Source organism: Geotrypetes seraphini, chromosome 1, assembly GCF_902459505.1.
Source record: "Geotrypetes seraphini chromosome 1, aGeoSer1.1, whole genome shotgun sequence".
In the NCBI taxonomy this organism is placed as follows: domain Eukaryota; kingdom Metazoa; phylum Chordata; class Amphibia; order Gymnophiona; family Dermophiidae; genus Geotrypetes; species Geotrypetes seraphini.
This window is the reverse complement of record NC_047084.1, coordinates 127621086-127633793: the sequence shown is the minus strand read 5'-3', so window position 1 is coordinate 127633793 and position 12708 is coordinate 127621086. Positions and strand designations below refer to the sequence as shown.

Below are 12708 nucleotides of genomic sequence, written 5' to 3'. Positions count from 1 at the left end.
CCACAGTAACCATTATTAGCTGCCATCATGTTTCTATGTTAAATGTACTACAATGAGGGAATCACCCAGTGTTGATAGAGAATCGCCTGGAGTGTTCATTTTAATATTAATGACTTCGTTGTATTACATTTGCATAGCCGAGTCAGAGATTTCTAGAAAGCTCGGAAAAGACCATGATGAGCCGTTTTGGTAATCAGCCACTAAATACATGCATACTAAACCGGCTAGAATAGGTATAGCGAGCATCGCTGGGGGCACGGTAAGTTTTGAGAATCTTCACCTTAGTGCAGATTCTCTGTCCCTTCCCTCTCCCCCCCCCAAAAAAAGGAAATTGTATTCAGGGGTAAAACCGTGGAACTCGCTGCTGTCCATAATAAGACAAATATTTAACTGTAGTACATTTCGTAAGGCAGTAAAACCTCTTCTGTTTTGGAAGTAGCTCTAAAACGAAGGTGGATTATTGTAGGAATTGGACGAGGATAAATGTCTCAAGTAAACAGAAGTCAAAATGTGTCGCCTGTGTATTTCCTGGTCTTGCCCAAGTTCTCTTTCTTTATGTAATCTGCTTAGAAGCTGAATAAGGAGATTGCAGAGTAGAAGAATCATTATAATGTAATGTAGTTTATGTGCCAGATTCCTGCAATTTGAAGAAAACATCATGTATTATACAAATCATGAAATGCACAGGTTGTCCTGATGCATAAAGTTGGAGGGAGATTTTGTGGAAAAGAGAAAAATTGCATATATAGAGAGGGGATGTTGTCAGTATTACACATCAAGGAGGTTCTCTTGTTTTTTTGTGTTTTTTCTGTTCCCCCCAGTGTCCTTCAATGCACAGAGAGCAGCAGTCTAGGAGATTCCTCCAGGAGCTGTCGATGTTCTGTTTCTAGCACCTCCTTCAAGTCTGAGTCGAGGTTCTGTGTTCCTTATGCCATTCCTGCTCTGCTCTCTCTTCTTTGCTGGCCTGTTTCAAGCTTATAGTGTAATTTTTAGTATGTCCATTTTTTCTATGAATTTCACAGCCTAGCAGCTTGACTCTTGCTTCTTTCTGGCCTTTCAGACAGAAATGTAATCCGTTCTGCTTTCTCTGCTCTAGGTAGTGCATGAGACGACTTTGGATCCTTTGCTGAGGAGCTTGTGTCCTGAAACATGGGCATCTTAACAATTTGGCTTCGTGTATTCCTTTTTGCTAAAGCTTTCTCTCTTCTCTCCATGCCTTCTCTTATAGTTTTGAGCAGCACAAAGCAGCTTGCCAGGGGGATGCCCGCTTCTTATGCAAAACTGACATCTGTGGGAAGAGGTTCAAGAGCAAAGAAGTGCTGAAGAAGCACAGGGAGAACATTCACATTGGTAAGAAGTGACTGAGAACTGGGAATCGCCACAGCAGTGTCCATTGGGGCCGATGCAGATAGCTAGAGTCCTGTGCCGATGGCTGAGTGCGCAGCTTCTAACATGAGCTTTCAGGGAGGAGTGGCCTAGTGATTAGAGCTGAAGCCTCTGCTCCTTGTGACCCTGGGCCAGTCACTTAATCCTCTACTGCCCCAGGTATGTTAGATTGTGACCCTGCTGGAACAGGGAAAAATGCTTGAGTACCTGAATGTAAACCACTTAGAACCTCCATTGATAGGCGGTTTATAAATAACTAATACTAGTAATAACGAGAAAGTTTGGCCCGCTGACGCAATAAGCGAATTATATGCAAATTTGAAGCACACAGGACTTGTGAACAAATTAGGGTAAGCCTGCCAGACACATGCACTGAGTACGTGTGCATACCCGAGTATAATGAAGGTGTCGGCACACATCTGTGCATATGTGGGATGTTATTGTAAGGATAACTATCAGCCCATTGCAGGGGCACCCAAGAGCAGTGGCAGGGTGTTGGGGGGCAGTCTGCCCCAAGTGCACATTATAAGCAAGCCTGGAATTTTGATGGGCCTTCGGTATGTCCCGGTATGGCAATTCTTACCCCACCAGGAGTCCAGCCGCACAAGGGAACAAGCCCCACCCTTCTGCTCTTCTTCACCCCTCAAAGGGTTGGCCTTCGGAGACTGTTCCCTTTCTCTCCCGAAGACCAGCAGGGTAAGGAGCAAGCTAAATCTGATCCCTCCTTACCCTACCAGGAGTCCAGTCACACGAGGCAACAAGCTCCGTCCACCTGACAAAGGAGTTCTGCTCTTCTTCACCCCTCAAAGGGCTGGCCTCCGGAGACTGCTCCCTTTCTCTCCCGAAGACCAATAGGGTAAGGAGGAAGCTAAATCTGATCCTCCTTACCTCACCGGGAGTCCAGCCACATGAGGCAACAAACCCCGCCCACCTGACAAAGGAAGTCTGCTCTTTCCAGCTATCAGCAAGGTAAGGAGGAAGGATTCCACCATTTTTCTCCCTCCTTACTCTACTGGATTCTTCCCACATCAGACAGAAGCTTTGCCCACTGACCATGCCGAGCCATCTTCAGTCCTTGTAAAAGGGCTGCTTGCGAGGCAGGTCATTCCCACTGGTGGGCCCCATTGAAGGGCCCTTTGTGTGGACCGAGGAGACTGAGCCCAAAAGTTTACCTAATCTGTCCCAAAAGGTCTCTTATCTCCTGCCACCCACCGCCTATCTATACCCCAGATTACACTGGACAACTGCAAGATTACCTCCAAAGCATAAATGGCCATAACCCGATGCTGTCAACAAGCTAGTGTTCGGTATAGATCAGGGGTAGGGAACTCTGGTTCTCGAGAGCCATATTCCAGTCGGGTTTTCAGGATTTCCTCAATGAATATGCATTGAAAGCAGTGCATGCAAATAGATCTCATGCATATTCATTGGGAAAACCCGACTGGAATACGGCTCTCGAGGAGCGGAGTTCCCTACCCCTGGTATAGATAGAAACATAGAAACATAGAAATTGACGGCAGAAAAGGGCCATAGCCCATCGAGTCTGCCCATACCAATGACCCACTCCCTGATTCTTACTCTCCTAGAGATCCCACATGAATATCCCATTTTCTCTTGAAATCTAACATGCTGCTGGCCTCAATCACCCGCTGAGGCAGCTCGTTCCAATGATCGACCACCCTTTCGGTGAAGAAGTACTTCCTAGCATCACCCTGAAATTTCCCTCCCCTGATTTTCAGCGAGTGTCCTCTGGTTACCGAGGGCCCTGTAAGACTGAAGATATCATCTTTCACCTCTATACGCCCAGTAATATACTTAAAGGTCTCAATCATGTCCCCTCTCTCTCTTCGCTCCTCCAGTGAGTACATCCGCAGTTTTTTTAACCTTTCTTCATACGTGAGATCCCTGAGCCCCTCCCAGACTTTACCCTTGAACAGCTCATCACCTCGCATAAACAGACCCACAAAAAAGCAAACCACCAAGAGCACCGAGAGTTCTTGAGCACAAAGGCTGTTGAGGTCAGTGACTTAGCACCCCCACAAACGACCCTCACTGAAGAAGCTTAGAATATGGACCAAAATAGTCCCTTGCTCTGGAAGAATACGTCCATGTTACATCAACCGAGGGAACCAGAGTCTGCATGGTAGATATGGGATGAACTCTTGGAACCTCGAGTGGAGCTGACCAGACATGAAGGTGTTGGGAGGAACAGTGAGTATCAGCTTCACCTGCCAGGTGCCCCACTCTCCTACCTGAAGGAGCTGGTTGCCAATGAGTACCGCAGGCAGTTTTTAAAAGAAAATTAGCAACTGAAAGCCTTCTCAAACAGGTATTACTAGTCACCTAAATTGCTGTTAGAACCCCTACAGCATAAAAGTGAGAATGAAGTGGTAGCCATTAATCCTCCTTTACTTATGCACAATCTGCCTGTAGACCACGAAGGGCAATGACATCTAGCCAATCCCAGTCAGGTATGTCCCCTGGAGGCTCACATCCCACCCCAAGCCTACACCCACCTTCTGGAACCTGATTGACTGTACCGACCTAGGTTCATACTCCATTCAAATTATAATACGGCACAGGAAATCAAGAGTGGCAATGAAAGACCCCTAAAGCAAATTCTGCTTCTAACCACTGAACAGATCCGTGATCCCATCCCAATCCCTGGTGCCTACATCAACATTTGTTCCATCAGAAAAAAAGCAACACTGGGGAAGGATTGGCTCTCGGTTGAAGAACTGGGTTGCCTACTCTTGATTGAAACCTGGCTCCCATTCCCAGACGACCCTTTAATCAAGGACACAAGAGAGGAGGCCTGGCAATCATGGTCAAGGAATCCTTCAAGTTCACTATCCTAGACTCTTACCAAATGGAAAACCTGGAAATTCTATCTTGTCAACTTAATGGCAACACCTTGAAAGATCCCCTTTTCTGCTTCTTGTTCTACGTACCCACAGGGAGGTGTCCAAGTGCCCAGCATGACTTCTTTCTGAAGAAAGAGCTGTTAGGATGGGAGGACATAAGAGAAGTGGAAAGACAGTGGTCTAAGCTGAAAGGAGCGATAAAAATGGCTACGGACCTTTATGTGAAGAAAATCAATAAAAACAAGAGAAAAAGGAAGCCGATATAGTTCTCCAACCTAGTGGCTGAGAAAATAAAGGCGAAAGAGTTGGCGTTCATGAAATATAAAAAAACCCAAGAAGAGGAGAGCAGAAAGGACTACAGGGTGAAACTGAAAGAAGCCAAGAGAGAGATACGTTTGGCGAAGGCACAGGCGGAAGAACAAATGGCTAAAAATGTAAAAAAGGGAGATAAAAATTTTTTCAGATATATTAGTGAAAGGAGGAAGATAAAAAATGGAATTGCTAGGCTAAAAGATGCTGGGAACAAATATGTGGAGAGTGATGAGGAGAAAGCAAATGTGCTAAACAAATACTTCTGTGTTCACAGAAGAAAATCCTGGAGAAGGACCGAGATTATCTGGCAAAGTTACACGAGAAAATGGAATGGATTCTGCGCCGTTCACGGAGGAGGGTGTTTATGAGCAACTTGAAAAACTGAAGGTGGACAAAGCGATGGGACCAGACGGGACCCATCCCAGGATACTAAGGGAGCTCAGAGAGGTTCTGGCGAGTCCTATTAAAGACTTGTTCAACAAATCTCTGGAGACGGGAGTGATTCCTGGGGATTGGAGGAGAGCGGATGTGGTCCCTATTCATAAAAGTGGTCACAGGGATGAAGCAGGAAACTACAGGCCGGTGAGCCTCACTTCAGTTGTTGGAAAAATAATGGAAGTGTTGCTGAAAGAAAGGATAGTGTACTTCCTTGAATCTAATGGGTTACAGGATCCGAGGCAACATGGCTTTACAAAAGGTAAATTGTGCCAAATGAACCTGATTGAATTTTTTGATTGGGTGACCAGAGAGCTGGATCGTGGACATATGTAATTACATATGCTATATGTAATTTACTTAGATTTCAGCAAAGCCTTTGATACAGTTCCTCATAGGAGACTGTTGAACAAACTTGAAGGGCTAAAGTTAGGACCCAAAGTGGTGAACTGGGTCCGAAACTGGCTGTCGGACAGACGCCAGAGGGTGGTGGTTAATGGAAGTCGCTCGAAGGAAGGAAAGGTGACTAGTGGAGTCCCTCAGGGTTCGGTGCTGAGGCCAATCCTGTTCAATATGTTTGTGAGTGACATTGCTGAAGGGTTAGAAGGAAAAGTGTGCCTTTTTGCAGATGATACCAAGATTTGTAACAGAGTAGACACCGAAGAGGGAGTGGAAAATATGAAAAAGGATCTGCAAAAGTTAGAGGAATGGTCTAATACCTGGCAACTAAAATTCAATGCAAAGAAATGCAGAGTAATGCATTTGGGGATTAATAATCGGAAGGAACCGTATATGCTGGGAGGTGAGAAGCTGATATGCACGGACGGGGAGAGGGACCTTGGGGTGATAGTGTCCGAAGATCTAAAGGCGAAAAAACAGTGTGACAAGGCAGTGGCTGCTGCCAGAAGGATGCTGGGCTGTATAAAGAGAGGTGTAGTCAGTAGAAGGAAGAAGGTGTTGATGCCCCTGTACAGGTCATTGGTAAGGCCCCACTTGGAGTATTATGTTCAGTTTTGGAGACCGTATCTGGCGAAGGACATAAGAAGACTTGAAGAGGTCCAGAGGAGGGCAACGAAAATGATAGGAGGCTTGTGCCAGAAGACGTATGAGGAGAGACTGGAAGCCCTGAATATGTATACCCTAGAGCGGGGGTCGGCAACCTGCGGCTCCAGAGCCGCATGCGGCTCTTTTCCACCTTTGCTGCGGCTCCGGTAGTGTGTCACGCAGGTATGCACCTTTTAAGTCCAGCGTCGCGGTGGGAAATAGCCATGCTGAGCAGTGAGCTCAGCACATACACAGATGAAAGCCTTGCTTGCTGATTGGTCCGGCGGCCCCGCCCCGCCGTGCCGCCGGACCAATCAGCAAGCAAGGCTTTCATCTGTGTAGTGCTGAGCTCACTGCTCAGCATGGCTATTTCCCGCCGCGACGCTGGACTTGTAAGGTGCCTGAAAAAGAAATCATCCTGGCCGGGGTCGGTGTCATGCTCCGGAGATCTACAGCCTTCCTATCTCCCTCTCCCTTCTACCTGCTTCCGGCCACATCCCCTGCTCCGCGGCTCTCTTCGGCAACTCAGCAGCAGCTTCTGACGTCGGGGCCTACCCTCTGCGAGTCCCGCTTGTTTCAACTTCCTTTTTCCACAAAGGCGGAACTCGTAGAGGGAAGGCCTCGATGTCGGCAGCTTGTCTTGATCACTGCTGCTGACGAGTTGCTGAAGAGAGCCGCGGAGCAGGGGGGTGTTGCCAGGTGCAGGTAGAAGGGAGAGGGCCAGATGCAGGACTCGTGGGTGAGGGAAGAGAAGAGAGAGAGAAAGAGAGAGGGGAGGGAAACAAAAGGAAATCTTTCATACTGGGCTGGGCTGGAGTGGAGGGAGGGTGGAAAGATTCTAGCTACAGGGTGCAGTAACAAAGGAAAAGGGGGGAAAGCTGAAAATGGAGATAGTGACACAAAGAAGAGAAAGGGTAAGCAGGACCTACTGAATAAGGATAGATATACAGAGGGGACATGAAGAGGAGGTGAAATAGAGACATAGAAGTAATGCTGAAAAAGTGTGTGGGGGGGGGGAGATAAAGACATTGAAAGGGCAAATGGTGAACATGGCGTAAAGATAAGGACAGAGACAAATGAAGATTCTGAAAAAGTGGTGAGATAGGGATATAGGTGAGATGGACACAAAGAAGGGTGATGCTGGAAAATAGGTGGAATGGTAATTCTGACAGACACAGAAGGGAAATGCTGGATCAAGGAGAGATGGGGCTCAGGCTGGATGGAATGAGGAGAAATGCCTTGTTGGCCCGGAACTTCCTCTCCTACGTCAGAATTGACGTCAGGGAGCGGAATGCTGGTCAGCGCAACACTTCTGCAGGGAAAGCTTGGGACGGCGGTGGCTTGGGGGCTGTTCCCCGATTGCGGTGGCAGCAAACCGAGTGGCTTGGGGAAGGGCACGGAGACAGAAAGAAGGGGGAACAGGGAGACAGAAAGAAAAAGTTGGGGGAGAGAATGAGGTCTGGAGGAGAGGAAACATACAGGAGGCTGAAAGAAAGGAAGAAAGATTGAATGCACAGTCAGAAGAAGAAAGTGCAACCAGAGACTCATGAAATCACCAAATAGCAAAGGTAGAAAAAATGATTTTATTTTCAATTTAGTGATCCTGTATATAGCATTAAGATAAGAAACAATATATGCAGTGTTAGATTTGTTTTATAATGGTTTTGCGGCTCCAAGTTTTTTTTTCTTTTCGAAAACGGGTCCAAGTGGCTCTTTAAGTCTTAAAGGTTGCAGACCCCTGCCCTAGAGAAAAGGAGAGACAGGGGAGATATGATTCAGACGTTCAAATACTTGAAGGGAATTAACATAGAACAAAATCTTTTCCAGAGAAAGGAAAATGGTAAAACCAGAGGACATAATTTGAGGTTGAGGGGTGGTAGATTCAGGGGCAATGTTAGGAAATTCTACTTTACGGAGAGGGTAGTGGATGCCTGGAATGCGCTCCCGAGAGAGGTGGTGGAGAGTAAAAACTGTGACTGAGTTCAAAAAAGCGGGGGATGAACACAGAAGATTTAGAATCAGAAAATAATATTAAATATTGAACTAAGGCCAGTACTGGGCAGACTTGCACGGTCTGTGTCTGTGTATGGCCGTTTGGTGGAGGATGGGCTGGGGAGGGCTTCAATGGCTGGAAGGATGTAGATGGGCTGGAGTAGGTTTTAACGGAGATTTCGGCAGTAGGAATCCAAGCACAGTACTGGGTAGAGCTTTGGATTCTTGCCCAGAAATAGCTAAAAAGAAAAAATTTAAATTGAATCAGGTTGGGCAAACTGGATGGACCATTCGGGTCTTTATCTGCCGTCATCTCCTATGTTACTATGTTCTTGGACTTTGGGCTAGATTCACTAAGCCCATCGATCATGTCCCAATCACTTAGCAACCCCTTTGTGACCCTGACCCAATTCACTAACCTTGTTTGCCAATCAGCCTCCGATTTGATCCGATCTGCGCATGCAAATGTAGCTGGCAGCGGTTCACTAAACATTTTTTAGGCACACCGACTGGCTGGCCGATCCAAAAACAAGCGACTGCTGAGGACCAGCCGCTTGTGCAAAAACCCTGCTCAGACCGCCCTGCTCTCTGCCCCGACTCTCCTGCTCCTGAGTTTCAGAAGCCGTGTGGGCAGGCAAAAATTCAAAAGCTGTGCGGGCTGCTGCCTCTCTGCGAACCTCTGTTGTCCCAGAGCGTCTTTAAAACAGTACCTGAAATGAATGAAAGTGCTGAGAAGCCCAGAAAAGAGTCCTGACTCTCCTGCTCTGCCGCCAAGCTTAAATTCTCTGTTTTCTAGAATGAAAAAAGCAAGTTTCAAATCTATTACATTTTTGTTATGTACGCAATATCAAAAGCTTCAAAGCGTATAACATTTTTAAAATGGGGGCAGAACAAAACTCTTTTACATAGTTACAGTCATAGTAACATAGTAACATAGTAGATGACGGCAGATAAAGACCCAAATGGTCCATCCAGTCTGCCCAACCTGATTCAATTTAAATTTATTATAATTTTTTTTTAATTTTTTCTTCCTAGCTATTTCTGGGCAATAATCCAAAGCTTTACCCAGTACTGTGGTTGGGTTCCAACTGCCGAAATCTCTGTTAAGACTTACTCCAGCCCATCTACACCCTCCCAGCCATTGAAGCCCTCCCCTGCCCATCCTCCACCAAACGGCCATATACAGACACAGACCGTACAAGTCTGCCCAGTAACTGGCCTAGTTCAATCTTTAATATTATTTTCTGATTCAAATTCTAACCATTCTAATACATAACTGGTACGGAAGGTGAAGGGGATGAACTACAAATTTTTAAAGAGAGAAAGAAAACATTTAGCAGGGAACACATTTGGTAGGTAACACAAAAAAAGGGGGGGGGAAGCCTAGTTCTAATTAGTAACCCGAAGTAGCAAAGCTCCAGAGAGCCACTTCTATACAGATCCAGAGGGTTGGGTGTTTTTATTTTCCAACTTTTGCTTCCTTCTGGATCCACCTGGTCAATAGTGCCCTCCCTGTCCTAGGAGACTTTCGGAGAAGCCTTAAAGTTGCTCTCCTCATTTACAGCTAAAAGGGGGCTTGCTCGCAAACTTTGGAGACACTTTCCCTGCAGTGCGAGCCCGTGGTTTTAACCTGTGGGTTAAAACCACGGGCTTGCACTGCAGAGAAGGGTGGCAGAGAGCAGGAGAGTAGGGACGAGTAAAAAGAAAAAAACCGGACAGCAGATGCATGTGCAGACCATCTACAGGCAAAGTAGCTGGTCTGTGCATGCATCGGGATCACTCTCCAGCGATCCGTCTCGTTGGTGAATGGCGTGCCTCAGATCGTCCCCATTTATATGCAGAGGGTTGAAGAATCGGTCAGCCTGCCTTGGATCACCCACGGATCAGGTAAGATCGATGGGCTTAGTAAATCTTTTGTACTCAGAAACTCTTTATCTACCCCTTACAGTGTCCTGCTAGGAGATATTGATCTACATTTAGAGCTTACAGATACCCAGCCTGTCAGGGACTTTGACCTAGATTCACAAACCTCCGGGCAGGTCCGACGAATTCACAAAATGGAAACATTCAAATGAGGACTCATCTGGCCTACACGGATCGCTATTGTGCAATCCCACCCATGCGCAGACCATCTGTAGATGGTCTACGCATGCGTCAAGACCCCTGTGAGCCGTGAGTTTAAAAAAAATTTTTGTTTTTAACTTTTTTTTTACTTCTATAGCCCTGCGAATCCGTGGTTTTAACCCGCTTTAAACCCGCGGATTAAACCACAGGCTCATAGTGCGGGGCAGAGCAGGGCGGCATTTGGGGCGAGCAGGCAAGAGACAGATGAGGCGTGCAGAGAGCAGGAGAGTCGGAAAGACGTTTTCGACTGTTCCCCAGCAGTCGTTTCTTGCGTTGATCGGCCAGCACAAAATTTCTTTGTTGAATCATGTCCCTGTCTACTTTGCATGCATTTCCCCTCATTTGCATGCACGATTGGAAGCGGATCGCAGGAAATTTGGTTGTAAAGAGGTCGCAAACTGATCGGTACATGATCGGTTGGCTTTATGAATCTAGCCCCTACTTGCCTTTCCTTTTCTTGGACAGTGACCTAACAATTGGATTAGTTGCTCAGTGGTACAAAGCAAATCCAAAATTCAGTGGTCTTGTTATAAACATCCATGTTAGGATTAAAACAAAATTGAAATCCTTGTGGGAACAAGCTAGAAAAGTTTCTGTGAGCAGAGCTAAACTAGAGGAGCAAGACAGATTTATGGAGAAGCTCAATACAATTCTGGACATGCTGACCTGCAAGTGTAAAATAGTTGACTAGAAGTTGTAAAGGATTTCAATGTCCTGGGCTCTTTCATAAACAAAGAAGCAACTAGCAGGGAAAAAAGATTCTTAGGCACTCTTCAATGAAGGCTTTTGCTAAAGTATTCAAAGAGAGACTTGTCCAGTGGTCAATGAAGGATGCAGAAGATTGACTCATTTGAGCTTTGGTGCTGGAGAAGGATTTGATGCATGCTGTGGACCTCCAGAAGAACTAACAAATCGATTCTGAAAGAGATCAAACCGGCTAAGTCACTTGAAGCCCTAATGAGGAAGTTTGGGTTTGGACAATTTCCTAGAGGAAAAGCCCATAGTCTGTTATTGGGGAAGCCACTGCTTGCCCTGGATCGATAGCATGGAATGTTGCTACTCCTTGGGTTTTGACCAGGTACTAGGTACCTGGATTGGCCACCGTGAGAATGGGCTACTGGGCTTGATGGATCTTTGATCTAACCCAGTAAGGTTATTCTTTTGTTCATATGTTCTAATTTTGGTTACACTGTCAGAAGAGAAAGATCATTGGAGGACATCATGTTTGGGACAGAAGCCCTGCGAATTTCGGGGGAATACTGTAATTCCATCTGTTCTTTTATCTCTATTATTTAGTTATATAGTTATACTAGTCTTTAAGCCCGTTACATTAACGGGTGCTAGAAAGCAGCCCCCTTTCCCTCTCCCCCTCCAGTTCCTCCCTAACTGTCTCTCCGTAGCCCCCCTTCTGTCTTCCCCCCCTAAGCAAAATGATCTGCCTCCCAGCACACCCCTCCCCCCGAAGCAGCCCCCTTTCCCTCTACCCCTCTAATTCCTCCCTGACAGTGTCTCTGTGGTCCCCCTTCTGTCTCCCCTCCCAAGCAAAGCTGTCTGCCTCCCAGCACACCCCTCCCCCCCAAAGCAGACCCCTTTCCCTCTACCCCTCCAATTCCTCCCTGACTGTCTCTCCGTGGCCCCCCATTTTATCTCCCCCCCAAGCAAAGCTATCTACCTCCCAGCACACCCCTCCCCCAAAGCAGACCCCTTTCCCTCTGGCCCTCCAGTTCCTCCCTGACTGTGTCTCCGTGGCCCCCCCTTCTGTCTCCCCCTCCCAAGCAAAGCTGTCTGCCTCCAAGCACACCCCTCCCCCAAAGCAGGCCCCTTTCCCTCTCCCGCTCCAGTTCCTCCCTGTCTCTCTGTGTTCCCCCTTCTGTCTCCCCCCCAAGCAAAGCTGTCTGCCTCCAAGCACACCCTTACCCCAAAGCAGGCCCCTTTCCCTCTTCCTTCTTCCCAGTTCCTCCCTGTCTCTTCGTGGCTCACGCGATTTTCTGTTCTCGCGGTCTGGCCAGCTCCCCTAGTCCCTTGCCGCCGCCGCCACCCCCTTCCCTTCTCGCGGTCGACAAACCTCTTGCCTCCAGCAGCCGCCGCAGCACTGTAAACACGCTGCTTCGCGGCCTCTACTGCCCCAATTTGCTCTTCCGTGTCCCTGATGACGTCATCAGAGAAACGGAAGAGCAAATGAAGGCAGTAGAGGCCGCGAAGCAGCGTGTTTACAGTGCTGCGGCGGCTGCTGGAGGCAAGAGGTTTGTCGACCGCGGGAAGGGAAGGGGGTGGCGGCGGCGGCAAAGGACTAAGGTAGCAGGCCAGACTGCGAGAAAGGTGGGCTGAGAGTAACCCGGGACCGTTGCAGAGGCTCGTTGCACAGTGTAAATACAGTTGCTCAGTGTGAGGCTTCCTTCGCTCTTCCGGGTCTGCATTATGACTCCTCAACGCGCCATCTAGCGCATGCGCAGTCGTGCAGCCACATCCCGACAGAAAAGGGATCAGGGAACACGTTTCGCTACTGCGCATGCGCGGGCTAGCATTTTATTATTTAAGATATAAACAAACA

General features: G+C 47.4%; 1 protein-coding gene across 5 annotated transcripts in view; it reads left to right on the top strand.

Moving 5' to 3' along the window:
• PRDM5 (PR/SET domain 5) overlaps positions 1-12708 on the top strand; it is a 192377-nt gene that overhangs the window by 52671 nt on the left and 126998 nt on the right. For 4 of the 5 annotated variants that reach the window (XM_033938203.1, XM_033938213.1, XM_033938238.1 and 1 more), the window contains 2 exons: positions 822-914; positions 1229-1350. In XM_033938203.1, coding sequence (XP_033794094.1) covers positions 822-914; positions 1229-1350 — 215 coding nt within the window. The remainder of the gene's footprint in view (positions 1-821; positions 915-1228; positions 1351-12708) is intronic. The other variant, XM_033938221.1, reaches the window with a different exon arrangement.